This window comes from Marmota flaviventris, chromosome 6 (assembly GCF_047511675.1).
Source record: "Marmota flaviventris isolate mMarFla1 chromosome 6, mMarFla1.hap1, whole genome shotgun sequence".
Classification (NCBI taxonomy): Eukaryota; Metazoa; Chordata; class Mammalia; order Rodentia; family Sciuridae; genus Marmota; species Marmota flaviventris.
Window position 1 is genome coordinate 5,053,452 of NC_092503.1, and position 27,369 is coordinate 5,080,820.

Here is a 27,369-nt window from a genome sequence, read left to right on the forward strand (position 1 = left end):
AACGAGGCTCTGGGATGTGGCCGGCAGGCGCCAGCTCCGGGTGCCGGCACAGGACACCTGTGCACCCTGGTCCGCTTTCCCAGCTTCCTGCTGCACCTCCGCAGGTGGGAGCTCAGCCCCCAGCCCTGCACTGGGGCATCAAGTGGACCAGAGCATATGCTGGCTTGGGCCAGGACTGTCCCCCACAACGGTCACCACATCGGCAGCAAATGTGCTGCAGGAGGGCCTGGCACTGCGCAGAGGGGCGTGGGCATGACCATTAAGTAGGGTGCCCTTACTCCCCACAGTCTGTTGAGGGACACGAGGTACTCTTCCCCTCCTGGGTGCCAGTTTCCTGTGGCCTTGTTACCAATTGCCACAAACTTGGTGGCTTAGGCCAACTCACTTATTCACATATAGTTCTGGAGGTCAGAACTCTGAGGGGGGTCCCGAGGCCTGGCTGTCCGCAGGGCTGCGTTCCCAGGGGGGCTCCAGGAGAGGTGGCCGGCATTCTTGGACCTGTGGCCCCTTCCTTCATCTTCAGACACGCGGCTCCAATCTCTGCTCCTCTGGCTGCGAGCCGTGACGCTGATCTTCTTGCCTCTCTCCTGTAAAGTCCTTGAGATCGGCTGGGCCTACCTGGGTGACCAGGGTGGTCTTTCATCTGGGTCATGTCAGCAGGAACCTTTGCCATTTGGGGTGACGTGGTGATCAGAAGTGGACATCTGTGGGGGCCATTGATCTGCCCACCACACTTTGCAAAAACTGTTCCTTTTGGACAAATAAATTTTTGAAATGTTTAGTTAAATAGGTTTCTTTATCACATTTTAGAGGTGTGGTTTTGTTTAAACAGACCAGAGTCTCGTGGCTCTTACCTTTAGCACAGGGCCTCACATGTTGCCTAAATTGAGCCCTGGGGAGGAGGGATCCTTCATTTAGGATCTAAAATGTCACCTCTGAGATTTCTGACTAGGATTCAAACTCAACTCCACCCTCAAAGGCAGAAGGGAATTCAGTCTCACTTACTCATCCACCATCTCACTTAATAAGTGTCTGTAGGCAACATTATGCCCGAAATTCCGCGGCTACGTTGTCCCTGCCCACATGCACCAACCCGAGCTCCTGAGCCGGCCCCTTTTGCCACGGCCACCGTAACACTCCAGTAGAAGCACCAACAGCTGTCTCCCCAAAATATCCAGAGAACTTTCCCTGACTATATATATTCTCAGGAAGGCAGGGCCATAGGCAGGAGGGGTGGGGCCCAGGAAGTCCTGTGAGTCACCAGGCAAGTGCTGCCTGGGTATTTTGGGCTCCAGGGTTGGGTGGCGGGGGTGGGGTGGGCAGTGCTTGTGTTCATGGTTGGGTTAATTTATAGGATTTATCCAAGTTAATGGCAGTGCTGCGAGGCAACTCCGTGGAGCCCGGCGGTGGAATGTGCCTGTAACCACTCCATTAAGCTCCTCTCTGGACACGGCGCCATCCCTACCCGCGTGTGTTTCTAATGCCAACACACACATTTTTCCAAGTTGCCCTATTGTCCCCTTCCCCTCCCCCAGCCCTGTCCCCTCCTGTGGTCTCCGCAAAGGGAACCCCTGGATGAGGCGGGCGCCGGGGCCCATCTGCTGAACCACACATTGCCGAGCGCGTCTCAGCCCCATTTAAAAGCTCCAGTTAAGGATTCAGATTCGGGAGCATTCCATTAAAAGACACATTAACGGGCCCTCAGAGGAACACTTGTCCGTGTCATGAGCTTCCAGCGTGTTCACATTCATAACGTAAAAATATTCTGAGGGCCGGCGCCGCAGCCTTCCAGGTCTTTCCCCCCTGGAAGCTGCTCTTGGGTGCTGGCGGGCAGCAGGCACCGAGTGGTGGGCTCCTGGCACTCGAGGCCACGTGGGCATGGCCTCCTTCCTGTCACTGTACTCTTGGTTGGACTCCGGGCTCCAGGGCTGCTTTGTGTGCTCTTTTGGGTGGGCGTCTGTGCAGACGGTTTGGAGGGCAACAGAGCAGCCTGCCTGGGGGTCCGAGCTCTGGTCACTGTCCAGCCAGGAGGCCCTGGGTGGCCTGACAGCTGAGGAGGCCGAGTTCAGATCCCCAGCCACACGTTGTGAAAGTCTCCTGCCGGGTCAACTCACCTGCAAACCTTTCAGGGCATTTCTGAAGTGGAGGGGCACCATCTGCTCGTACTTTATGGATCAGTGTCCGCAGAAAAGGAAACGGGGTGAGCATGCCTCCCAGGTGTCGGGGCTTTTTCTTTCTGCCTGCCTCCTGACATCAGCCCTAATTATTTTAAAAAAATTTTAATTTGTTTTAATTAGTTACACGTGACAATAGGATGTGCTTTTATACGTCATAGATAACTTCTCATTCTTCTGGTTGTACATGATGTGGAATCACACCGCTCATATAAGAACAAACATGGGCCCAAATCTTATTATTTTTTTAATGTTAGCCATCTCTTTGTTTGTGTGTTTGTTCTTACTAGTTCAGCTCTTATTTTCGGGGATGTTTTGATGTGATGTGTTAATGCACTGCTGAGACCCAAGCACGGGGCCATGGAGCCCCGGAACTGATTCATGGTGTCTTCCCTGGCCTCGGGGTGTGACCAGAGGAGGTCTGAGCTGAGCCACAGGACTGATGGAGACTGCAGAGGGCCTGTGCCCGACTCCATGACCCAGCAGCCTGCACAGGCCTGTCCCCTCTGGTCCTCCCTGGTGGCCACAGCTTCCAGACCCACCCTGCCGGCCCCCGCCCACTCCTGTTCCGTGGAGGCGACCATGTAACACCAGATTCATTCCCAGAGTCCCAAAGGGTCCCCGCAATTGCCACACTCCTCTCCTTTCCATCCTCTGGGCTGCCAAGGGGCTTCTCTCCCCTGGGGCAAGCGGGGCACTCTTGCTGCCTACAGTTAGGGGTGAGCTTAGTTCTCCATCTCTGTGCCTTTGAAGCAGAAGTGGTCCTGGCCAGATCCTGGCTGCAGTGACACCAGGGCAGGCAGACGGCCGGGCTGCCTGTGGCTCCCGTTAATGGTCAAGGGCAAGGAGAGGAAGAGACAGTTCCTTTTTAGAAAGAACCCAACAAAGCAGCAGGACATGTGTGTGGGGCACGGACACAGCATCTCTGCTCTGGCAGCCGTGGAGGGTGGCCCCGGGAGCGCCCCATCTTCGTCCCGGAAGCCCCTTGTTCCTCCCCCACCCGACTCAGCTTCCAAGTGAGGCCAGGCTCTTCCTGGCCGCCCCTCAGGGCCTGCAGAACGGTCCTTCCCAGCTCCAATTCCCCTCCCGAGGGCCCAGGACTTGTCGGATCTGCGTGGCGGTCGAAGCTCTCTTTGCCCAACCCTGTTGCTCCTGTCTTCTTGCACAGGCCTGTCCCCTGGTAAACCTTGTGCCTCCCACTCTGCGCCAGCAGCTGCTTCCAGAGGGACTGACAGAGGGGCACAGCTGAGAATGGGTTTGGAAACCGTAGCGGACCAGTTATTTCTCAACCCCAAATGCACTGCAGGTTATGAGCTATCTGCATTCTTGTGAAATTCTAGGGGCTGGAGGGGGCTGCGGAGACTAAGGGGAGGAGGGGGCTGGAGCGACGGGTCTGCAGAGGTGTGTGGCTGATGTCCTGGAGGTTGGAGGGGATGAGTGGGTGCCAAACTGCTCATGGTGAGCTAAAAAGCCAAACCTGAGGAAAGCTTTGTGTTTTCCCAGACATGAAATGTGGGGTTGGGGTCTGGATGTGCACAGGGGTCTTTTATGTCACAGTCTGGCTTTGGAGAGTAAGTCCACCTTCTGCCAAGTTGCTTCAGGAGATCAGCTCTGGAAGTGTGCAGGGGCCAAGGCACGGAAGGCAGGTCCCTGGAGGGGCTGGGTTTGGGTGGGTCCAGGGGACTGCAGGAGGCTTTGTGCCAAGGTCCAGATTTAATTTTAACTATCAGATGTTTTCTTCTGTGTCTGATAAATAGGTAATTTATAAAGAAGAGCCAAGAATTTCTTTCATACAGCAAAACAATAGCCTCACAGGTAGGTATTTATGGGTGTCGCTCTGCAATTTGTGTAGTTCCTGGTGGTTCTAAAAAGAGGTGCTTCAAAGATGTGCTAGAAGAGTTGGTGCTTAAAGAATCTATTAAAGATATTTGTAGAAAGTAAACTTCTGAAGGAGGCATTTAAACATATTCATTCAACGAATAATTGCTTTATCCATTGTCTGCATTTGAATTTGGTGAGGCAAATTTTTAAAAATGGGATAGATGTGTAATTTTAGAAGAGATGACCGCTTCCAAAATATCCCAGGTACGATGTCCTCCAACTATAAATAGTTTCCAAATGTTGTGTTTGTGAGCACTCCCAGTTTCCCCTCTAGCCACAGCCTTTCAAGCCAAGAGCCAGTCCCTGCAGGATTTCAGCTGAACCCTAGGAGGGACCAAGAGGAAAGCATCGCGCCTTTCAGGCCGTGCTGACTTGGCCTTGTGGCCATCTGTAGGGCTGCAGGAAGACTCCCACCCTCCTCCAGCACTGTGGCCTGGGCTCTGCCTTCCTCCCATCTCCCACCCCTCTTGCTGCAAGGTGGCAAGGATGAGGACCTGCCATTTGGAGTGGCAGTAATGGTCAGGGCAGCTCAGTTGGGAATGGGAGAGACATGGGCCTACAGACCCAGACAAGGGGTGGCAGAGAGATTTCATTTTTGCTTCAACTCTTGTGATGGCTGATGCTGCCCAGGACACTGTTTCAAGGGCACCTCAGAGGAATTAGCAGCTTCTAACACTTCCACTCCTCAGTGGTGGTGCTGGTAAAGAGACTGGAAACACACATTTTGGATTTGCCAGCCCGTCCCGACCCCTGTCTGCACAGTAGCCCCAGCGTTGGGGGCCCTGTCTGGATCCAGCCAGGTTCCTTCTGAAGCAGCTCTCTGACCTGCCCTCCAGCCTGCTGTGCTGAGAAGCATCTTCCGGGCCATCCCTGGGTGCACTTCTGCCTGCAGGACCTCGTGGCTTTCTCCCCCTGAAGGAGTCAGCAGCTGCCAGGAGGGCTTCCCTGGGGGCTGAGGGAGGCGGGAAGAGGAGACCGGCCAGACTGGAGGACTTGAGGGTTTCCTGGGAGAAGTCTTGGCCTTTGTGTCAGCAGCTGAGCAAACGCCTCCTGAAGTGGTTTCAGGGGCCCACCTGCCTCCTGCCCAGTCCCCCCTCACTGATGCTGGGGGCTCTGTCATTTGTCCCATCCACTAAGTGTGAGTGGTACCAGTTCTTCCCTGTCACCGCACACTGGTGCTGTTTTTGAATGGACTGAGGAGGAAGGGATGGAGACGGGAGCCCATGCAGAGTGGGATGATGGGGAAGGAGGCCAAAGACAAACTTTACCTGGTTATGGGGTGCATTGTGGCCCCCAAAGGACATGTTGAAGTCCTAACCCTGGGACCTGTGGCTATGACCTTATCTGGGGATAGATCTTGCAGATGTCACCAAGTTAAGATGAGGCCATCAGAGTGAGCCCTAAACAGCATAACTGCTGTCCCCCTAAGAAGAGGAGCAGACAGAGACCATGTGGCCATGAGGGAGGTTGGAGTGATATTGCCGCAGCTGGGGAGAAACTTACGAGGCAAGGAAGGACCCTCTCTCAGGGGCTCTGGAGAGAGAATGGCCTGCGGAAACCTTGGTTTCTGATGTCTGAACTCGAGAGAACAGGCTGTTTCCCAAGCCCCCAGCTTTGGGCATTTTGTGTCAGTGGCTTGGGAAGCCGACACGGCCCTTCTTACTCATTTCCAACCTCCATCTCATCATTATTCAAAAAGCAGAGGTTATGACTCCCATAAATTGGATGCTGGGTAAATTGCAATAGCCACAGGGAGGAAAAAAAAAACTATAGACCAAATAAGGGAAGAAAAAGGGGGAGAATGAGAGAGAGAGAGAGAGAGAGAGAAACATTCACATGAGCTCTGGTGAGGCTGCCTGCAGGACCAGGCAGGTGGACCAGGCTACACCACCTGGAGCTCAACACGTTTGTGCACCACTGGGAAATGAACAGGCGGGTGGTGGGAAGGACGGACACGGATGGCCAGGCAGACGTCAGCAGCAACAGAAGGCAAGAGAGGTGTGCGCGGGCTGCACACCCGCAGGTGCGTAGCTCTGGGAAGCAGGGAGCTGAGGTCAAGAGCAGGCTCAGGCTTCTGGCTCAAGAAGACAAAGCAGGAAATGAGAGCTAGTCCACCGTGTGTGCCCGGCCCCCACAGACACAGAGCGGCCAGCGTCTCCAGAGGCAGTGTCTGTGCGACCAGATGGATGGCCGATGGCTGCCCCTCTCACCTGCTGCACAGGGGGGACCAGCTGTCAGCGTCCCTAGGGTCATCACAGGAACCGATTCTTTGATAAGCGCCTCTGACGTTAGAATTGTTCAAACCACAGCGGCAATTGTATCTCGGAATGACAGTGTCTTTGGTCACCTCAGCAGCAGGACAGCCAAAGCCACGTTACCATCACGGGCCGGGTTGAGTTGCCAGCTCTGGGGCTGCAGAATGAAGCTGAAAGGAGAGCCCAACTGGCGGCCTGATGTGGGCATCGTGCCAGCATGGGGTTCCTGGGGCAAGAGTGGCCCCACTGGGGCTAGAGGGGCCGTTCCAATGACAAGGACAAAGCAAAGCCAAAGCCTGGGTATCTGACGAGAGGTAAACACAGACAGACCCAGGAGCCCCGCCGGCAGAGCATCTGGGGGCTGTCCACCCATATCAGTGGTTGGAGGGAGCATGGCCCAGGGCACAGCTGCATCTTTGGAACCGTGGCCTCTGACATGTGGCACTTGGTAGCAGCCACTTAGCCTGGTATCAAGGAGAATCAACTTAGGATTTGTCTCACTTCTGTTCTTGACCAGAGTACAACTGTTTAGGGCCTCACTCTCCTTCTTGCACCAGGAAAATCATGCTGCTCATGGAGATTTTAGGATGAAGTTGGATAGGTTGAATTACGAAAAGAATCTGTCTAAAAGCAAAACTCTCCATGTGACAAAAAAGTCTCCATTCCCTACGGGTGGCCTACTTCACGTGGTGCCCAGGATACCAAAATCAGAAAATGTAATAACTACGTATTTGCCAGTAATTATGATTGCCTAGAAACAAAAATATAAAGCACCATGAACACACCTGGTGGCACAGAGTCAACCCACAGTGCCATGGAGCCCCGGCACACGGAGAACTCTGGGCTGGAAAGACGCTGCACCAACAACACCGGGCACTCCACAGCTGGATCGCCGGGCAGCGCCACCAGGCAGGTCTCACGCTTTCAGCCCATGACGTTGGTGCAGCCTCCGTTCCCTCCACTACGAAGTGGGAATATCAAGAGTTCCCTACAGGACCGTTGTAGTGAGTCACTCAGCACAACAAATGGCCGATAAATAGCAACGCGGAAAAGTGGCATATTGTAATGGATGACAGAGATTCAACGGAAAAAATCCATAAGAGGCTCCAACGATCTCCAGGCCCATAAAAGCACCTAGAGGATGAGGAGGATCAGAGGTGGCAGTCCACAGAAGTGGCAGTAGAAAAGAATAAGTGAATTCAGTGGGTATGAGGGGAAGAAAGCCTGGTGAGCACACTTGTGATGAGGTGCAAAGTACGTGAATAGCAAGTGCCCTTTAGTAAGAGCATGGAAACTCCGACAGTGGGGAAATGATCCTGACCCGACGCTGCTTCCCGCCGCTGACCCTGGAGGTGCAGGGTTCTGATGGAAGGGCAAACTACATCCTTTTGGAGGAGAACTTGGTCCTTATCATCAGGAGCCGCAAGGTGCTACACTTTGACTCCACAATTTTGCTCCCAGGAATGAAATAATTCAAATCAAGGAAAGCTATACCTATAATGAGACATGGGAACAGGGCTAGGAGAAGAAAATTAACACCCAACTGTACATGAATGGTTAGTTCAGGTGACATATGACATGATGATTAAAAATGATAGGGCGCATACAGAGTACATGCAAAATAATGTTAAGTAGAATAGAACACATTGAAATGATTAACTGAATATATTTTTAAAATAGCAAGTATACATGGGTAAGGGTGAGACAAAACTATGGATCAATGCAATTGACTTTATATAGGTAAAATAATTTTTGTATAATGGTGTATTATTTTATTAATAAATATATTAAAATAACATAGCAAATTATCCAAATTTCTCCACATTACCTGTTATGAATCTGTAACTCCTCCTGATCCATTTCCTATCAAGCCATGGGAACATAAAATCCAATTTAGGAGCTGGATGAAGACACAAACCAGGTATGTCCTCTTTGGGGGCATTTCCTGACTCAGTGTGGAGATATCAGGTGACTATGTATGTTGGGCACTTTAAAGAATTCTTTATTCTCTCAAGATTCACACGGGGTTCCCTGATACTCTCTTTAACGTTATTACAAGAACTCTAATCTTTGAACCTGCTAAATCATTCTTCGTCATACCTATGTCTCAAAACAGGTTCCAAATTCACTAGAGTTTTCCAAGAAAAGGAAAAGTTAATTGGGAAAGTACCAAATTATGAAAAGAATATTATACACGATGGGTCTAGCCAAACGGGGGCTTTGGGGTATTCATCTGACTTGTGGCTTTTGAGGAATCCTCTGTTTCATAAAGGACAGAACTGTTTTCGGAGCTGCAATCCGCCTCTACTACGCATGTGAAGAGAAGCTATTTCTGTTCCTGGATTCTGGTTATACATCCACAGCCTGGGAGCTTTGTTCTCAGAATTCACGCTGTCATCAAAAGGACTCAATACAAATACAGCCGTGGGCTGGCCAGTGGCTTCGCTCTGACCACAGCTGCAACCTCCTGTCATGTGAAAAGCTCTGGGTTTTTTTCTGGGTGTGGAATGTGTTTTTCCTGCCTTTCCTTCTCCTGGAATCTTGTCCCTCTTTCCACTCAACCCGGTTTTCCCACATCGCCCTTGCCTGCGGGCTCCTCCACCTGACCTGCATGGCGGGGTGGGCTGGCCCTTGTTGCTTCCACACTTAGAGAAGGCAACCTCCGTGGGGCCCGCTTCTGTGAAAGGGACTGGCACCTGCGCGATGCCCCTAAACAGGATGCATGCCTCTCCGCGAGTGTGGCTAATGGTGCTCACAGCATTCGGCCCCTAGACCCTCGGCTGAGCTTCAAAGGTGGTGCACGGAGAAACTGTGTGTGCGTGATGGTGGAGTATCCATGAATCCCCCGGAACGGCAGGCTAAGCCTGTGTGCACTGTTGTCCACCCACGGTGGTGCCTTTCCATGGCTTCTTTAGTCCTCATGGCCCAAGTAGCAGACCCTAGGTACGGAGAGCAAATTGCTGTCGCGACTGCATTGATGCCCTCCACGTCTCCAGTGGACACTTCACTAGTAACCAAAGTAGTTCTCAGCTAAATGTGGTGCAGCTTCAGAATCCTTCTCAACCCTACAAGTCGACCAGAGTCGGCCTGCAAGCACAAGCCTGTGTGCTCCGCACGCTCTTGCTGAAGAGGTCTATCCTCGAGTCCCCTCCAAGGAGTCCGCTCATATTGACAAACCTGTGGAGGTCTCCTCTCCAAGTGGAGTGATTGGTTTCAGCCCTGGCTGCTCACCTTGCTGTTGGGTAGGATCCCAATTGAAGTTTGCCTGGGACATCGGGGAAGGAGGTTTCCAATTAAAGAGGGTGACGAGTGGAAAGGAGTCCTCTTCCTCGGATCCTCACCCTCCACGTGTCCCTAGAGCGTCTGCAGCCTCGACCACAGGCCAGAGTGGGTGGGACCGGAAGAGTGGAGTCGGAAGGCGGGAGCACCCTTCCATCGCCCCATGCGCTGACTCCGGTTCCGCAAGGTGGAGAGCGAGTGACTGAAGCCTGGAGAGTCTCTGGACAGGCCTCTACGTCATCTGGAACCTGTGGGACCCGTCCAGAGGAGTCACCTGCTGCCTGTGTTGTTCCCACCCTGGATCCCACTGCACAGTGCTCCGGGGAGAGGACACCAGGGGGCCCGGATGTCAGGCGGGGGGCATGGAGTGTCACGCCAGCAGAGGACCCCGGTGCTGCTTGCTGGGTACAGACTCCCGAACAGAGAGATGGAAGTGGGTCTCACTTCTCTTGAGAAAGGCCTGGCTCCCTCTGGACCTCTGTCCCAAAGCTGTCTTCTGAGTGGGGGGCATGTGTCCCCTGGACTCAGGCCTACCTGCTGCTCTGAGGCTGCCCACCATGGCCAGACGGAGCCGCGGCCTCTGGCCATCCGCTGTCTCCTGAGTTGGGTAGCAAGACCCCACCCAAAGAGGAGCGTCGGCATCTCCAGATGGTGGCCAGGACTCTGACGTGCCCCCCTTCCAGATCCCCACCCCCCTGAGGAAGAGCACACTTGTGTTGGGGTGCTTTTGTTCATGTTTGTGACTCAGTCGTGCGACGGCTGGCGACGGCTCCAGGCCCCTGTGGGTCCTGTGAGTTGCCCTTTAGTTTCAGCCACACCCGGGATTCTGTTTACCTGGCCCTGCAGGATGGGCACAGAGCACACAATGCTAACTCCCAGGGGAGAGGTGGCGGTTGCCTGGGGAAAAGGGAGCGGGGGGCACCCCAGGGGAGGAGAGTGGCTATGCGAGGTGACCCAGAGCTTCGTTTACCTGGAGGTGTTATTCCTACCCTGAGGGTGGCCAGGCACGGAAGGGCTTGGAGCAGGCGAACACACAGAAGGAAATAAGATGTTGGGAAGGTTCCTCCTCTGCAGCAGGCCAGTGGGGACAGAGGGGCCCCGGACAGGCGGCGGGTCTGCGTGGCGGGTGTGGGGCTTGGCTGGAGGGTGCCGGCTCTAGGCAGGGGGTTCCCAGGAGGAGTCTCCTCTGCCCCTCCCTCCCCCTCTTTCCTTCCTTCCTCTTTCTACCCTCCCTGCCTTGCCCACCCCCTTCCCAGGTAGACGGACGTCCCAGGTGTGATGAGGGCACTGCTATCTGGGAGCGAGCTCTGGATGTGGGTGGCCCTAGGAAGGTGTGCTTCCTCGGTGGTCCCGAGGGGAGACCGCGAGCCTCTCTCCAGGGTGGCTGAGAGCCCTGATCAGAGGCTGTGTAGGGAGAGTCACCTGACTGACGGCTTGAAGTGAAGCAGATGGTGCTGTTGGCTCAGCTGAGGTGGCCGGAGGACACGACCTCCCTCCCGGCCTTTCTTTTGGGAAAGGAAGTCTTTGGAAGTTGGTAGCAACTGAATAAATCTTGTCCCTTTGATAAGCAGGGTCCCCGTTCGGCTCCTGTGTGGAGAGAGCGCCACACTTCCTCCGATTGTCTCTCTGATGGAGTTTCAGTGTGTGCGACATGATAACCTGGCTGGGGAGCCCGGGAGGAAGTGCAGGAGGCCCGGCGAACAGCTGCCCTCCAGCCACAGCACAGGCCGCTGGCCGGTTATTCTTGGAAGTTATTTTGATCTTCTGGGCCCGACTCAGCTCAGGTTTCGGTGCCCAGCCTGGGGCCCGGAGGACCGGGCGTTTCATTATAATAATAGACTCCCAGCTCACTGGGCCTAGCGTCCAAGGGCCCGCCCACGTGGCTCAGTGCCCCGTACTCAGTGCCAGCCATGGGGAGGTGCCTGGCCCTTGTGTGCCCACTCTCAGGCCTCTCCTGGGGGTCTCTGCCCAGATTGCACGCCCCTCTGGAGGGAGGCCTGCAGGCCGCGGCAGCCCACGAGGAAGGAGGTGTAACTACCTGGTGGCCGCGTGGCAGCGGGGTGGCGTCTTCCAGGCACACAGGGCTTCTCTCTCTCTCTCTTTTTTTTTTTTTCTAATTTTTTTTTTAGTTGTTAATTGACCTTTATTTTATTTATTTATATCCGGTTCTGAGAATCGAACCCAGTGCCTCACTCATGCCAGGCGAGTGCGCTACCGTGAGCCCCAGCCCCAGCCCCTGGCTTCTCTTTTAACTTCAATGTCTGGAGATGTCACATTAGTTCATTTCTCCCCTTTTGAAAGTAAGAACATCAGTCATGTGGGGCAAGGTCCTCAGGGCCTGGTCCCCACTGAACCCACTACCCTGCACCAACTCTTGTTCCCAAGAAGGTCCCATCTGAGTTACTCGGCACTGGGGGACTTTGACTTTGACTTTGGGGGACACAGTTTAACTCGGGGTGGATGTGAATGCATGGGTTGTAGCAATTTAGAAAAGAGAGACCACAAAACAAGGGGTAAAAGCCAGCGTCCAGCACTCACAGGTCACCCGAGAGCCGGCCGTCCTGTCTTCCTAGGAATGCAGGACAACACAAAGTGTGTGTGATTTGGTGACCTGCTTCACTCAGTGGTCTTTCACCACATTCCTTCTCACCTACTGCCTAGTCGATGATCAAACTGTGTGTTCTTCTCAACGGTTTTATTCAAACGGAAACCTGATCCATGGCCGTCCATCTGAACAGGGGGCTGGGTCCCTGGGCTAACCCGTGCTGGCCCCTTTTCACAAGGACTCGTTGGGGTTAGGGTCGGGGGTATGCTTCGGAACAGTTGTGCCGTACAACGTCCCACCTCCCGTCTGTCGGGAGGTTGTTTGGCTGCTGTTTTGTTTTACGGGGTTGCCCAGCTGGCCTTGAACTCCCAAGTAGATGGGCCCACACGCCTAGCTCCGCTGTGACCTGACTCTTCAATCTCCTGAGGAGGGACACTTGGGCCTCTCTAGTATTTTGCTGTGATGAATGTTTTTGGACAAGTGATCTTGTGCACAATGCTTTCATTTCTCCTGGGTGAATACCCGGGAGTGCAGCGAGAGGGTCACAGTGTGAATGGTGGCAGTACTTTCCTCTCCGGCCAACGGTGTGGCAGAGTCCTGCTAGGACAGCCTCTCTGCCTTGCCCTGCTGGACAGTGAGTGGGGTAGCTCAGGGGAACTCACCCCTCTCCTCAGGGCTCACCTTACCTGGTTTGGTGGGGAGCAGGTGCAAGTTCAGAGACTGTGGCTTCTGGGATCGATGGCCACTGAGGGGTCACAAGAGCTTTCTTGAAGTGGCAGGTGGGGAGAATCTTGCTCCTCGACAGGGGAATCACACTTGCTGCCCACCTTGGAGAGGCTCCTGTGAGGCAGCTCAGATGTGTTCTGAGAGAGCAGCAGGAAGCACCAGAGAACCACGGGAGCAAACACCCCTGGTCCAGAAGAGCCGGCCCCCTGACCCTCACCTGCTGCGCGTGAGGAGACCACAGCTCCTCCTCATTCCCCTTCCCGGAGCGGGTTCTCTGGTCCCTCTCCACGCCCCTCCCCCATGCCACCCTTCATTCATGCAGCATCATTTCGTTGCCGGAGGACATCACTGTTTTATTTTGGTGGACCCAGAAACCGCCCAGAGGTTCATTGGACCCGAGAGAGCAAAACAAAGAAGAGGAAAACGAGTGGGACTGGGCAAAGGGCAGGGAGGGGTGCTGGGGAGAAGGCAGGGCAGGGGACCTGCACCCAGGACCCCTGGGGTGCCGCTGGAGGCTGGGAGAAGCGGAGGCCAGGCTCCCCCACCTCTGGGTTCCTCATGTCCTCCAAGGCAGGTCGGGAGTGCACCTGTGAGGAATAGATGGCCCACGGTGGATGGTGTGATGGAACAGGAAGTTATAACCCAAGACACCCCTCGCAGGGGACCAGTGCTTTAAAAGCCTGTCACCTCCCATCCCTTGCCTCATTTCTAATTGAATCAAACTACCGTCCTTATTCCTTTAGAATCAGGACCATCATCCCTCCTTCCCCCAAAGCAGCAGTTCTAGTCTTTGAAGATTCATCCGGGAGATCGGGCTGGGAAACGGGGCGGGGGGGGGGGAACCTAGGAGGAGGGGGAGGAGGGGTACTGGTGGGACAGGCCTGGAGTGGGGTCCTACCCTGAAGGGTCCCAGGGGACAGGCTTGGCTGTTGGGATTTGCCTGCATCAGGCCAGAGAGGATTAAAAGGAGGGCAAGGAAGTAAAGGAAGACAAGAACAGCTCTTTGCGTGACAGCCATGGCAAGTGCCTGTCCAGCAGGGAGGGACTGTGGGAAAGTGCTGGCATCCCGGCCCTTTCAGCCCTGGTGAAAGCAGCCGCTGGCAGCGGTGCCCCAGGAGCCCCGGAAGGGCTACAGGCTGGCACACGATGCTCTCCACCCTGCCACATCGGGGGGTTCCCAGGCCCCGGCAGACGACCTTGGGCCCAGTCCCACTTCCTCCCTGAGAAAGTCTTGGGCCCAGGGAGGGTGGCCTCTCTCTGGGAGGGGAGTGCCATCCCCTGCAGCCGGCTTCAGATCGGGGTCACTTGCTCACTGCCCCCTCACTGCCTCCACGGAGGCAGAAGGAGAGAGGACTGTCCTCTGTCACCACAGACCAGAATCGCAGAATCTGATATTTGGAAGAAACTTTGGGATCAAGACATTCCTCCAACACAGAAGGGGAACAGAGGACCAGGGGAGTTGAGTTACTTGGCCCCGACCTCCCAGCTGTTTGGATCAGCTGGTCTGAGAACCTGGTTTCTGGATTCAGCTTGGGCAGGGCCCCTCACACCACCCAGAGGTAGAAACCAGAAAGCTCTGAGTCAAGAATTTAAGTGCTGTCTTGGGCTGGACCTATGAGGGAAGTGCTGCTTGGGTCAGTTCTGGGTGCCGGTGGCAGGGAGAAAGGAAGGGACTGTGGTTCCCAACAGGAGGAAATGGGAAGCGTCTCAGGGATGGACATGCCAATCACATGCCAACCATGCACCGGGAGGGGCCACGGTGCGGCACCGGGAGGAGGGAGCCCCTCCCCACACGGGCTCTTCATGGCTTTGCCCCTTCTTGAAGTGTGGATGTCCCTGCTTGGACTCAGCATGCCCAGGTGCTAAGGACTCTGAGCCTCTGAAGGCCGACTTCCTGCCCAGGGTGGGAGCCTCTGTGACCGGTGGCCCTTCTCGAAGCTTCCAGAGGGGAAGTCCTGTCACCTGGGTCAGCTTGGAGTGGGGTTTAAAGGCCCCCCGGGAACACTTTCACGGAAACTGTGAACTCTTTGTGTGAGCAGAGCCTGGCCTGCTTCCTCCAGCTCCTCAGGAGATGCCCATGGTGGTGAGCCGCGAGAAGGACCGGGCCTGGGCACAACTAGCCCAGACCTCGCTGGCCTTCACGCTTCATCAGGGCGCTGTGAAGGAGAGTCACTTCCCTTCTCTGAACGCTGGTTTCCTCATCTGTGACGCCCCTCGCCCACCTCGCGGGTTGCTGTGAGCAAGAGTGATGATCTTACTCAGGCCTGGAGCGGCCTGCTGACCTGCAGTCCCCTGCCCAGCTGGCACATCCTGAGCCTCAGTTGTCCCCACCGATGCTCTGCAGCTCTCCTCCTGCCTTGGGGCAGAGGCACCATGGGCAGCGGGACCAAACTCTGCCCAGGAGCGAGTAGGGGCGCACAGAAAGCTCCAGACTCTCAGGCCCGGGCTGCGGGAGCATGCGTCTGGCCCGTGGGGAGGAGGCTCTGGGCCCACCCCGCCCCCCGGCCTCCTTCCCCACCTGGGGGCACCATCAGTAGGGAGACCTCCACGCCTGGAGCTGTCGTCTCTGTGGACAGTAGAAAGAGGTGTCGGGCTGGCGGCGTGAGTCTCATGCCGACTGTGTTCAAGGAGCCACGGGACGGGTTTAAACACCGGGCGCGGGTGGAGCCGGAGACTGGGAGGACAGGCGGACGATGGCAGCCCGTGAGCAGAGGCCATGTGTCTTTTGCAGGGGAACTGAGCCAAGCCGACACTCTCGCCATAAAATGCAGTGGAAACCGCTTCCAAGTGACAGAGGCCGTGTTCACCCCGGCTGAAAATGCGGCTCCCCAGGGTCCCCCATAGCTCCGGTCACTGTGAGTGCGGGGGGCGGGGTAGAACACAATCTTAGGCACACGCTGGTGGCAGACCTTACCAGAGCAGCATGGGGTGCTGTCACTGTGGCCACAGTGGCCACATACTCTCATTTCTATTTCTGTACTCGGTGTTCGTTTTATGTTTCTGTCTTTTCCCGTGTGTTTGGAGTGTTTCCTATGGAAAGGTCAGCCTCGGGCCTGACAGGCCTCCTTCCACCGCCTCGTCGCCGTCCGCCCATTTCCAGGTGGGGAACTGAGGCTGCCTGGGTCCTACTGGGGATCAATACTGAGCCGGGGCCCAGCTGCACAGGCTTTCTCACCCCTCCCACCAGCCCTGGGCTTCATTTTATCTTCTGGATTGGAGTCAGGTCTCTGTTTTGAAGACTGACCTAGGACAGGACGCGGGTGCATCTATAGGACGCCATCCCTCTCCAGCTATAATCCTCCAGACTATCACAAATCCCCCGGGGTCACCTTCTACTTGTTTTACAGCCCTGCTGTGAACGGGATTCAGATTTTAACTCCCTTCTCTACAGACAGTACAAAGTTTGCTCTTGTGTGCCGGTCACGCTGATGACCCCCCACATTCCTTGCCCTGTGCCTCTCACATGCCGTGCTGTGTCTCCCCAGGAACCACCCGAGGAGGGAAGGTGAGCTCCCATGAGCCCGTGGTGGGCTCCCTCACCGCAGGGGGGAACTGCTCTTGGGTTCCTGCAGACCTTTTCCAGAGGAAAGCTTTCCTTAGTCAGGACTCCTTTGTGGGACATGGTGGTATTTGTTACACATGTGGCCCCTGCCGTGTTAGTGACGCTATTAGCAATTCAAGCATGTCCTTGAATTGCTTTGCAACGGGGCATTTTAATCCTTTTGGTTGTTGAGCTCTGCAATGGCAAAACAGCACAGCAAGCAGGAGGTCGTCCTCCCCTCCCGGAGACAAAGATCCACCACATAATGTGAGATCAGGGCAAAGCGGGTCACAGTTCAGGAATGTTTTGCAGTTGGGTTCTCTCTAAACTGAAAACATTCTTTTAATATGGAGAATTCCTAAGAGGGCCATAAAAATCCTGCTCTTATGACACAGTACCCCTTCTGAATGAAGCCTACTGAAAGGGTGATTAGAAATTTACCTTTTTGTCAATAAAGTTCTTTATGGGACATTTTTCTGGCTGCATTTGGATATAACGTCCACGGCCCCAGATGCATGAGGCAGGAACAGAAAGACCATTTAAAGCTGTGCTTCTAGAATGCTCCGATTATGCATCTCCCAGAATCCAGGAACACGTGGGCCTTGCTGCATGTGGACATAGTTTTAGCTGTAGGTTGCTTTCACCAACCCACAGAGACTTAGACCTGCGGCCACGAGGAAACGCTAACAGAGCCATCTTGCTCAGCAGGCGTGTGTCTGGTAGCAAAGTCACACATCAGTCGGTTCAGCTGATCCAAATTCCTTGCATTTTGAGCCTTCACTAGAAAGTTCCCTTTTTGTATTAACATAACTGACTCATTTTTTTTTAAGCTTCACATATAGAGATGACAATGACAGTGACTACTTGGAATGGCTACCTCCAGCAGGGAGACGCCTAAGCCTTTTTGTTTTCCTGATAATGCTTGAAGCAAAGAACACGGGTTTAACCATGGCTTTTCACTGGCTGATGTCAGCCATATTGTTCTCAGGGACATTCTGTAGAGTGGGGACAATCTGGCTGTCTTCCTGACGAGGGGAGGTGAAGGCTTCCTAGATTCCTGAAGTCTGAATCAGATTCAGTTCCCTGAAGAGTCCTCTTGCCTAATGGAGAATCACGGGAGTGGCCACCTTGAAAGCAGGACCCGTGGAGCCCCCCGGCTTGAGGACCCCCGACTTTCAGCTCATCTGGGCCTTCTGAAGGGCTGGGAATTAACGTCTGGGCAAAGCCTTGGTTTGGGACAGTGGCTCACCACTGCGCAGGACACTTCTGTCACCTGGAAGACCAGCAGGCCTCAGCCTGGAGTTGGATTTGGTAATAATGAGCAGCACCCCAAGAACTAGCCTGTCTCTAAACTCCCAGGTGATGCTGCTGTGCCAGGGACCCTACTTTGGGAACCACTGATCTAGGGTATGCTGGGGTTAATGCTGGTGGCCAAGGGCTTAGGACCCTCGGGTCAGTTCTGCTGAGCGTCTTCGAGGATGTGGATTTAAATGGATGCTTGAGCCCCTTTCTGCTCGAGGCCCCTACAAGGAGTGTACATGGGACTGGGACCTGTTTGGAAGGGACCACACCCTGCCTGCAGCCCCACTGAGGTCTGGACGGTGAGGCTGCACGGTTCCCAAGAGCAGCCAGCCAGACACGTGGAGGGAGACGGAGTCTGCGACACTGGTGCTGTGCCCATGGGGGACATTCATCTCTCTGTCTGGGAGGCTCCCGTTTCTGGGAGCTCCAGGGATACTTAAAATACTTCCCTCCGACTTGGTTTAAACAGAATCGTGAATGGCTATCCCCATAGCACCGCCCTTTTGTATTTTACAGTCCTGGGTCTTCGGTGGATCTAACACTGGGTTGATGATTCTTCCTCCTTTGAGACGGAGACCCTCAGATAGTCCAGTGATCTCTAAGTCAGGGGGGTGGGTGGCTTCTGCATATGAGAGAAAATACTCAGCCTTTGAGCTTCTGAGTTTGACTAATTTCACTGAGTGTGAGAGTCTCCATTTCCATCCACTTCCTGGCGAATGCCGTAAGTTCATTCTTCTTGGTGGCTGAGTAGGACGTCATTGCACACATTCACCACAGCTTCTTAATCGTCAAGAGTGGCCTTCTGAGGGAGGCCCAGAATGAGGCCAGGGAGGAGCAGAGTGCACACCTGGCCTAGGGGACTGCTAGTGCCAAGCTCTGGGGTGAGAACTTGCAGGCCCCATTGGACCCCAACACACAGCGGGGCTGCCCCACCACCCGGAATTGGGACTGTGGAAGGAATCACTCAGAGCAATGGGACCTCGTGGCTCCTGCAACACGCGGTCCCCGCGGGCTTCACCTCAGTGCTGGGATGGGGAGCTTTGGGGGTTTGTGTTGAAAGGGTCACTGGATTCCAGGAGAGGCTACCCCACAGGGAGGTAGATAGGCAAGATGGCTAGTTGGTCTAGACGAGGTAGAAGGAGCCAGAACGAGGCTTGGCAGACAGGCTTTGTGAGGTTCTGGTCCAGATGTGGAATATCAGGGGTGGAGGGCTGTTGGGCTGAGGCCCGGAGCATGGTGTATGTGGGGGGAGCAGATCAGAGAGTGGAAGGAATTGGATTTGGTTCATTTATCTGGTTTTTGACGTGCTGGTGGAAAAGTCCAGTGGGCGGTGGGCAGATGGGGCCCCGAGTTAAATTCGAGAGTCAGGGGTGAGAGATGGCATGTGCAGCCGTGGGGCTGGGTGCCATTCCTAGGTCACAGCTGGAGGTGCAGCAGGAAGAGGCTGAGGCCCAAGCCCTGGGTCCTGCGAGGGTGGGAGGTCAGGCAGAGGAGAGGGAGCAGCCAAGGAGGCCGAGAGGAGACCACGAGTGTGAGCGTCAGCAGTCCTCCCCGGTGACCGCTCCTTCTTCAGTGAGTCCGTCTCCACCTCCCTGGTGCTCGCAGGCGAGCAGACAGCACGTTCTCCTCGCTTCTCCCAGTGGAAGCGCTGCCCTTTCTGGGTGGGTGCACCTGGATTTACCTTCTAACCCTGGAGTTACAGACCTGGGCTTCCTTGGTGCCTGGATGGGATCAGGACAGATCACAATGCCCTGAGATTACCATCTGAATTCTGTGTGTAATGTACGCTCATCTGGGTAGAGGGTGCATAGTTTCCAAAGGATTCTTAAGGCAAGGCAATATTTCTCAATAATTTCTAAATAAAAGAGAAACTAAAGTAATAAATTCTCAGACTTATCAAGCACAGGAAGAGAACGTATCCTTTCACCCAGATTTAAACTTACAGAAACTTGGCAAAGTACAAATGAGCCAAGCATCCAAGTACCTTAAAAATATTCCCACTGGGGAAAGCAAAAGCCGACCCTTGAAACAGAAACGCGAGGAAACCAGCGAGCAGAGTGCACTTGCCCTGAGTATCTGTCTATGCCCTTAGCTTCGGGTAAGAGAACTGGCGAATTGTCCAGTCACTTACCCCAGGAGCGAGGCCTAAAACTGGGTAAGAGCCCCAATAATAAAACCCCTCCTTGAGGAGGGCACGGGCTACCTTCTGCAGCTGCTGCATTCCTCCTTAATGTCAGCAGTAGCCCCCGAACCAGAGGGGAAGCCACTGTCACTTGGGGTTGCTCGGAAACAAAGCCCACCCTGTGCGTTGCATTCCCATCCAGTGAGTACACGCTCACACATTTAAGACTGCAAAAGAGACCAAGATGGTGGGAGATATTTTTAGAATCAGATTCAACACCAAGATGTATTTTCCTGTTGGAAAATGCTCTTGATAAGCCAAGCATGCTTGTGTCCCTCCACCCCCCACGGCAGGGCAGAGAGGATACTTACCGTTCCTTTTGTAGTAAACCGTCATGATTACAGATAATCCCAGTGGAGCGGGGAGCAGGGATTATTTCAGAGTTGCCCCTCCAGTACCCGGGACATCATGCTCAGGTTTCCTATGGAGCAAAGAAATGGTGGTTCCAGAGCACACAGGAGACAGACTCGCTTCCGATGTGGCTTTTTAAAGGACGCGTGTTGGTTGAACTTGGGAAAGCCCTTCTTTCTGGGCCTTGGAAGAACATGGTGTTTTGTGAGCACGCAGCATGCCCTGGGGACCCTGGAGAGGAGCTGGAGGAGCTGAGAATATTCACCCCCCAGCTGCCCCAGTCCGACATGGACACCCCTGGTCCAGCTGTGAGTGCCCGGTCCTTCTGGGCCTGGATGATTAGGGCCCAGTCACACATTGACTGGGATCAGTGGGAACTTGACCGAAGCCAGTTTCAGTTTGCTGAAGACAAAGGCTCCTGGGATGGTGAAATGGAGCTGATGGGTGCCCCAGGGATGCTTGCACACTGTGGCTCCTGTCTGAGGGGGATGCACACCTGGGACAGTGGGGTGATTCCTCAGGTGTGCTGCATCTCCGGGAGCTTCTTTGAGTCTCCCAGCTTTTGCTGAGAAAGAGCTGGTGATAAACATTTCAAAATCGCTGGAAGAAGGGAGAGATGCAGTGGGTGTTGAGACAGACCTAGGATTGCTCTGTTTTTGCTTTTTAAGTTAGCACCATGAGACGTCCCACGGCCTGCACCAGACTTCTCCAGAACCTCATGCAAGTACACCCCAGGGAGGCTTAGGCTTTCTTTATTTAGGAAATCTTAGTTTTGACAATGTTTTCCAAACACGCCACCCTTTCACAGCTTTCCAATTCTGTATTGCAGCCAGACGCATCTCAAGACTTAGCCGGCTGTTCTTGTGGCACTGGGGGAGGGGAGGTCACTCTCCTGAGGGTGGTTTCCAGGAGGGTGGTGACTGTGAAAGTCCTAGGTCCTTCTCACCTGGAACTGTGTTTCAGCCACAACCTATGCTGGTGAGAGGGGCAGAGACCACCCCCATGGAGGGCGGTCTTGTCAGTCAACGAGAGCCCACCCTCCCTGGGGTCCACACGGGTGGAGCACCGCAGGCTCCAGACACCAGGCCGGCATTCTGCTGGGCTCTTCAGGGACGTGAGCTTTTCATACAATGCTTGTAACGAACCCGCAGAGTAGACATCATTGAGCGCACTTTTGGATGAAGGATTTGAGTTTTAGAGAATTGACATAGCTTGCCCAAGCTGCCTTGTGACCAGTGGTAGGGAGACTTCGACCGCCCAGTGTGGGCTGTGGCCTTGCTGTGACCACTGTGCCTGCATCCATCATCGGGCCCTTGCAGTGACCTGGCTTGCCCCTGCCGCACAAGCTCCCGAGTGACAGACCCACTGGCCCGTGGGCTCTGCTCTCCAGGGTCCTACTTGTAGCGTCCTTTAACTGCTACTCCTGAGTGGCATCTTCGAGTCAGTATAACCGCATCAGAGCAGACAGACAAGCCCTGCCTGGCACGTCTGTGCTGTGCTCAGTGCTTCATCAGAGAGCTCGAAGGCAAGAGTCCTGTAGGCACGCAGGGGACGAGAGAGAGCCTCCACCTAGCCCAGGCCTGGAGGCCGGAGAGGGCCCATCCCTCTCTCTCTCTCTCTCTCTCTCTCTCTCTCTCTCCTCCCCCTCCCCCTCCCTCTCCTCCTCCTTCTCCTCCTCCTCCTCCCTGCTGGGGACAAACCCAGGGCCTCATTCATGCTAGGCAAGTGCTCTACCGCTGAACTACACCACAGCCCCCGCCTTTTGAGTTTGAGGAATTATTTGGGAGAGTTGAAGCCAAGTCTGGAGTAAACTGACGATAAGAGAAAGCAGACCATTCCTGATTCTATATTAGTAAACCAGCGAAGATGTGTGTTCTGTCTTGTTTGGCTTTTCAGTCTCCAGGTGTTGCCTGTGCAGTTGTTTTGTCTTTTCTGCAAAATGATCCCCTTATTTCAAGGAGCTCACCACTTGCATGCTAGGAGCACCACAGGAGTTTTCAAAGGCATATTGCTCTATTGGGGTAAAAATGAGTTATCCTTCATGCTGTTTCTCTCTGAAATAAAAGCTCAGTGAGTGTGAGAAACGATGCTGGTACTTTATATGGAAAAACCTCTGATGCTCACAGCACCCTTGCAGGCAGGGGTAACCTTCACATCACAGCTGAGGACACATGAGGTCAGAGAGGTTAAGTAATCTGCCCAAGACAGCACAACCAGTGAGTGACAGAGCTGGGGAATAAAGCCTAAAGTTTTAATACCAAGCCCAAGTTGGGGCTCTTGGCAGCCATGTCAGGCAGTATTGATGCGAAAGATGAGAGGGTGAGAAGCCAGGCCCACATCTGTGTTTATTAGCTGAACTTAGTAGGAGCTGTTCTGGCTCAGGCTTTCGAAGGTGCCAACAAACCATGGTCTTTCCAAATAATAATATTATGAACTTTGGTGTCCAGTGTGACCACAGACCAGGACCACAGCTAGCGGGTACAATAGGACGTCATAATTTGCAGCAGACCTTCCTTGATTTTCCCATGTCTACTTCTAGGTATGTTGTTTCCAAACATTATATGTGAGAGCTCATTTGTTCTGCCTGATCATTATAATCTCCATTTATTCTAAAAACTGCTTACAGAAACTAGGTGGTAACATCTAAGTGCTAGAATCCACATGCTGAGACAGCAATCAGTGAAAATGAATAATGAACTAGTTCACAAAATCGGTGTTTGCCTTTGGAAACTTGCGCCTTCGACAATTACTAACAATAATATTGAGGCCAAAGCTCAGTGGATGGAGGAACACAGCTCATTTCTTCACTTTTATGCAGAAATTGCATTTTGCTACAGAAACAAGACATTCAGGCTATGCATTTCTGGGCAAGTATAGCATTGCTTAGGTGTGCAAAGCCAGCGTCTGCCTAGGAAGTTTTCTGGGCTGCGTTTCAAATGCCGGGAGCTCCGGGTGGCAGGCTGAACAGCCACGGTCCAGCGTGACTCTCAGTCTTCTCTTTGGGCACCGCCTTTCCCTTCTTTGTTGAATGGAAAGTGCACATCTTTAGCTTTGTCTCAATGAACTCCTGAAATGCTGCCCTCAGACCTGCCCGCGGTGTGATGAGAGCCATCCCACCAGCAGGAGGAAGTGAAGGCAGAGCTGCCTGGGGGAGATCCGACGGGGGCCATCATGAAGATGCATGTGGGCTGTTTTCAGGAATGATGAAAAGCCTGCAACCAACTGCGGGCCGCCTTCTCAGCAGCAGGCCAGGTCCTGAGATGCGGTGCATGACACGGTGCACCAGGATCCGGCCTTGCTTTCCGTTTCAAACCCTGTTTGCAAAGTTACGCTTCACGCGTCACCCTGACCCCAGCCCCTCCCCAGCTTCCCCACCAGCACCCAGATGTAGACTGGAAAGGCCTCGAAGCCCAGATCACTAGCAGGCTAGAAGCATTAATTACGTCTATAGCTGAGGTTATAACGGGCTGCAAAAATCTCCTGCTGTAATTGGAATATAGATTCAACACTTTTATTGAATGTCAAAGCACATTATTCTGCACAGCTGCTAGAGAGGCACCCTGAACTGATGCTTCTCTTCCATGACAAACACCTATTAAGCAGTCAGCACAAACTCTTCCCTTACAGCCTCTGACATCACCCTCAGGGCAGGCGGACACTGCTCAGCAATTGCTGAATTGCGTATGAAAATTATAGTTTTATTGTCTACACAAGTGAAGGTTTAACTCCAACTCCTGCCTCCATCTGAGCTGTATAAAGAAGCAATTCTTCTCCTAGAACAAATAAGCACAGTACACTATTGTAATCTAAGAAACAGGCACTATTTATGTATCGGAAAGCCTTGCTCTCAATAGGGCGAACAGTCCAGTGGCCCATGAGCCACTATTCTAGCAGCTGTAGAAAGAAAGCGTAGAAGTCACTAGTAATGAGATGCTAAAAGCGGCAGAGACAGATGACCGCGGCCCCAGGGAAGCCTGGCTCTCAGGCAAGCTGCTCCCACCGTCAGTTCAGCAAGCACGACTCGTAGGTGGGGACCATGTACTTGATGTTGATGAAGGCGTCTTCCCCTCCGTAGCGCTCGAAGGCTTCCAGCGTCTCCTGGATCAGGTCCCCGATGTTCTCTCTCTTCTGCTGGCTGTAGTCGATGCCATCCCCAGAGTTAACTGGTCATGCAAACACACAAAGAGGCTGGTTATTCCCGTGTGGCTCCCCAAAGTCCTACACACCAGTCTAGACCCTTCCTCTGAATGGTGACTAGGAGAACCAAAGAGTTAACATTTCTACGTGACCATGCTGAGATTTAGAAATAGTGACAACTAATCAAAAGTACCCAAACCTCACATGGAGCTGATGGAAAACGATTTAACATTAAAAAACAATGGAGTAAACGAAAGTGAGTTAATCACCGGTTCAAGACCTGCCGCAAGCCTGGGAGGGGCTCTTTCTCTGACTGTGGCACCGACTCTTCTCCTGGGCCTGGAGTTCCAAGTCTCACAGCATGGTGCATTTAGAAGGCCCAGGTATTGGTTCCTGGGATTAAAAGGGGTGTACTTTGGAAGGAGAGGCCTAGCCCACCCTGTGCTTTGCAGCTTTTACCCACAGTGAGAGCTTTCCCTCCTGTGAGTACAGGTTCGGCGTTGGGTTATCTGCCATCATTCCCACCACTCGGGACGGAGGGACGGGAGGGAAGGGCTCTCCAAGCCAGTGGCTACTCCTGAATGACCACTGACCCTGTGAATGACAGCTCTGAGTTATGGCTTCAAGGGGGTTTTGGCTGCTGCTGGTTTTGGAACCTCTGAGTCCAAGGGGGCAGGCCACCCACAGTGGGAGCCCGCAGGCCTGAACCCAGCCCAGCCATGCAGCGCCCAGATGTGACCACTGCGGCTGCCTTCCCGAGGCTCTAGGAGAGGAAGTGCTGGGGCAGCGTGGAAGGCCCCGTAACCTGCATCTGAGACCCTCGAGCTACTCTGCAAACTCGGGCCATTTGGAAGAGAGACGCCTGACAGCACCCAGCCTGTGAGGTGTCCGGAGGAATTGCCGAGACTGTGGGAGTCCAACAGAACGACCCCTTTGCTCCCATCCACACCATCAAACCCCCACGTTTTCCTCTCTACACTTGCACACCTTCTGTGGCATTCGGCTCAGAGAGGCCAGTGGTCAGTGTGCCCCTGCAAAGGTGCACGGGTTGCCCCCTCCTCTGCGAGGGCCAGGAGCCAGGCAAGGATGCCACTGCAGGGGACTGCCACGCAACCCGAGGAAGTGCGCGTCACCAGGAGGACTCGGCCCATTCCTATCTCAAATACAGCCTTACAGCGTGTATCTAGCTCCAATGTAAAAAGAGCAGGGCGGAGGGGTGTCGTGGCTAATGCACAGGGAGGGAGTCGCCATCTTGGTCCGTCTCTCTTGGTGGAGGGCAAGGCAGGCGGAAACGTACTCATTTCCAAAAAGGAACGTAGTGTGAGGCAGACAACTGTGGAGCATTTTCATAAAAAACTTAAATGGTTTATAAAACCGCTTGTAACTAGGTGCCCTTTTCTTTCTCACGGTGGAAGCCACCCCGCCATCACATGAGAGCTAAGGTAAAGTCTGATCCACAGAGAGGCCGATCATGCCCAACTGCAGAGGAGCTATGACTTCAGAATAAGATTTAGAATACAGAGCAGACAAGGAATGATATTTTTGAACAGAAAGGACTTGCCCTGTAGGATTTTGTAAAAAAAAAAAAAAAATTCAAAACAACAAAGATAACACTTTTTATAAACAAAAACACAGATAATGCACATTCAGAAAATACATGCTTTTTACAGAGACTATCTGGTGACCTGAGGAGAGGGCTGTGGTGAGGAGTGGCCACCCAGGGCAGGCACCTCAGGAGGAAGTGGGGTTTGGCTTCTGTTGGTCACAGGTGGGAGAAGAGCTGCTCAGCAGGGGAGCCCTGGCCACCGAGACCTACCGCGACAGAGGAGGAGGAAGCAGACCCCTGTACAAGGAGACGGCAATGGAAAGACAGCTCAGCATTCCAGGATGCATGGTGTATGTGGGGGGAGCAGATCAGAGAGTGGAAGGAATTGGATTTGGTTCATTTATCTGGTTTTTGACGTGCTGGTGGAAAAGTCCAGTGGGCGGTGGGCAGATGGGGCCCCGAGTTAAATTCGAGAGTCAGGGGTGAGAGATGGCATGTGCAGCCGTGGGGCTGGGTGCCATTCCTAGGTCACAGCTGGAGGTGCAGCAGGAAGAGGCTGAGGCCCAAGCCCTGGGTCCTGCGAGGGTGGGAGGTCAGGCAGAGGAGAGGGAGCAGCCAAGGAGGCCGAGAGGAGACCACGAGTCTGAGTGTCAGCAGTCCTCCCCGGTGACCGCTCCTTCTTCAGTGAGTCCGTCTCCACCTCCCTGGTGCTCGCAGGCGAGCAGACAGCACGTTCTCCTCGCTTCTCCCAGTGGAAGCGCTGCCCTTTCTGGGTGGGTGCACCTGGATTTACCTTCTAACCCTGGAGTTGCAGACCTGGGCTTCCTTGGTGCCTGGATGGGATCAGGACAGATCACAATGCCCTGAGATTACCATCTGGATTCTGTGTGTAATGTACGCTCATCTGGGTAGAGGGTGCATAGTTTCCAAAGGATTCCAGGATGCCGGGGAAATGGGAAGAATGTCCCAGGGGGTCTTTGGCTGCTCTTGGGGTCCCTCTTCCCCCCTGATCCCAGTCCTGATAAGCTTCTGCTCATGGTCTCTGGAGTTCCTAGGGAGAGGGAGGCACCATCGAGGTTTGTGGAGGACAGAGGAGGCCAAGGCACACCCGAGGGCACGTGGGAAACACTGCCCGAGGAGGCCGCGCTGTGACGGCCTTGATCCCGCTCGGTATGGACACAGATACACACATTAATCACTAATAAATGTGCCTTTTGTTGGCGCATTAGTCAAAAGGTCAAGACTGAATAGATCACGGGATAGACATATTTTCCCAGTGGGAGCCCGGGGTTTGGAAAGTCTGCACACAATGGAAATCTTAACACGCCCTGTTGTTTCCCTGTCCGCCAGAAAGTAGCAACGACAAGCAACACTTTATTTCATATTCTTACTTCGAAAAAAATATCTAACTGTAGGAGTAAGTAAACTATGTAGCTTTTTTGTTCCTCAG

The 27,369-nt window shown here is 53.8% G+C and overlaps 1 protein-coding gene across 2 annotated transcripts in view; it reads right to left on the reverse strand.

The window, feature by feature from the left end:
• Positions 1 to 23,981: 23,981 nt before the first annotated feature.
• Positions 23,982 to 27,369, reverse strand: part of Pacrg (parkin coregulated) — a 484,042-nt gene continuing 480,654 nt past the window's right edge. For both annotated transcript variants that reach the window (XM_071612865.1, XM_071612864.1), the window contains one exon: positions 23,982 to 24,399. In XM_071612865.1, the coding sequence (XP_071468966.1) occupies positions 24,239 to 24,399 (161 nt within the window). In that variant the 3' untranslated portion in view covers positions 23,982 to 24,238. The remainder of the gene's footprint in view (positions 24,400 to 27,369) is intronic.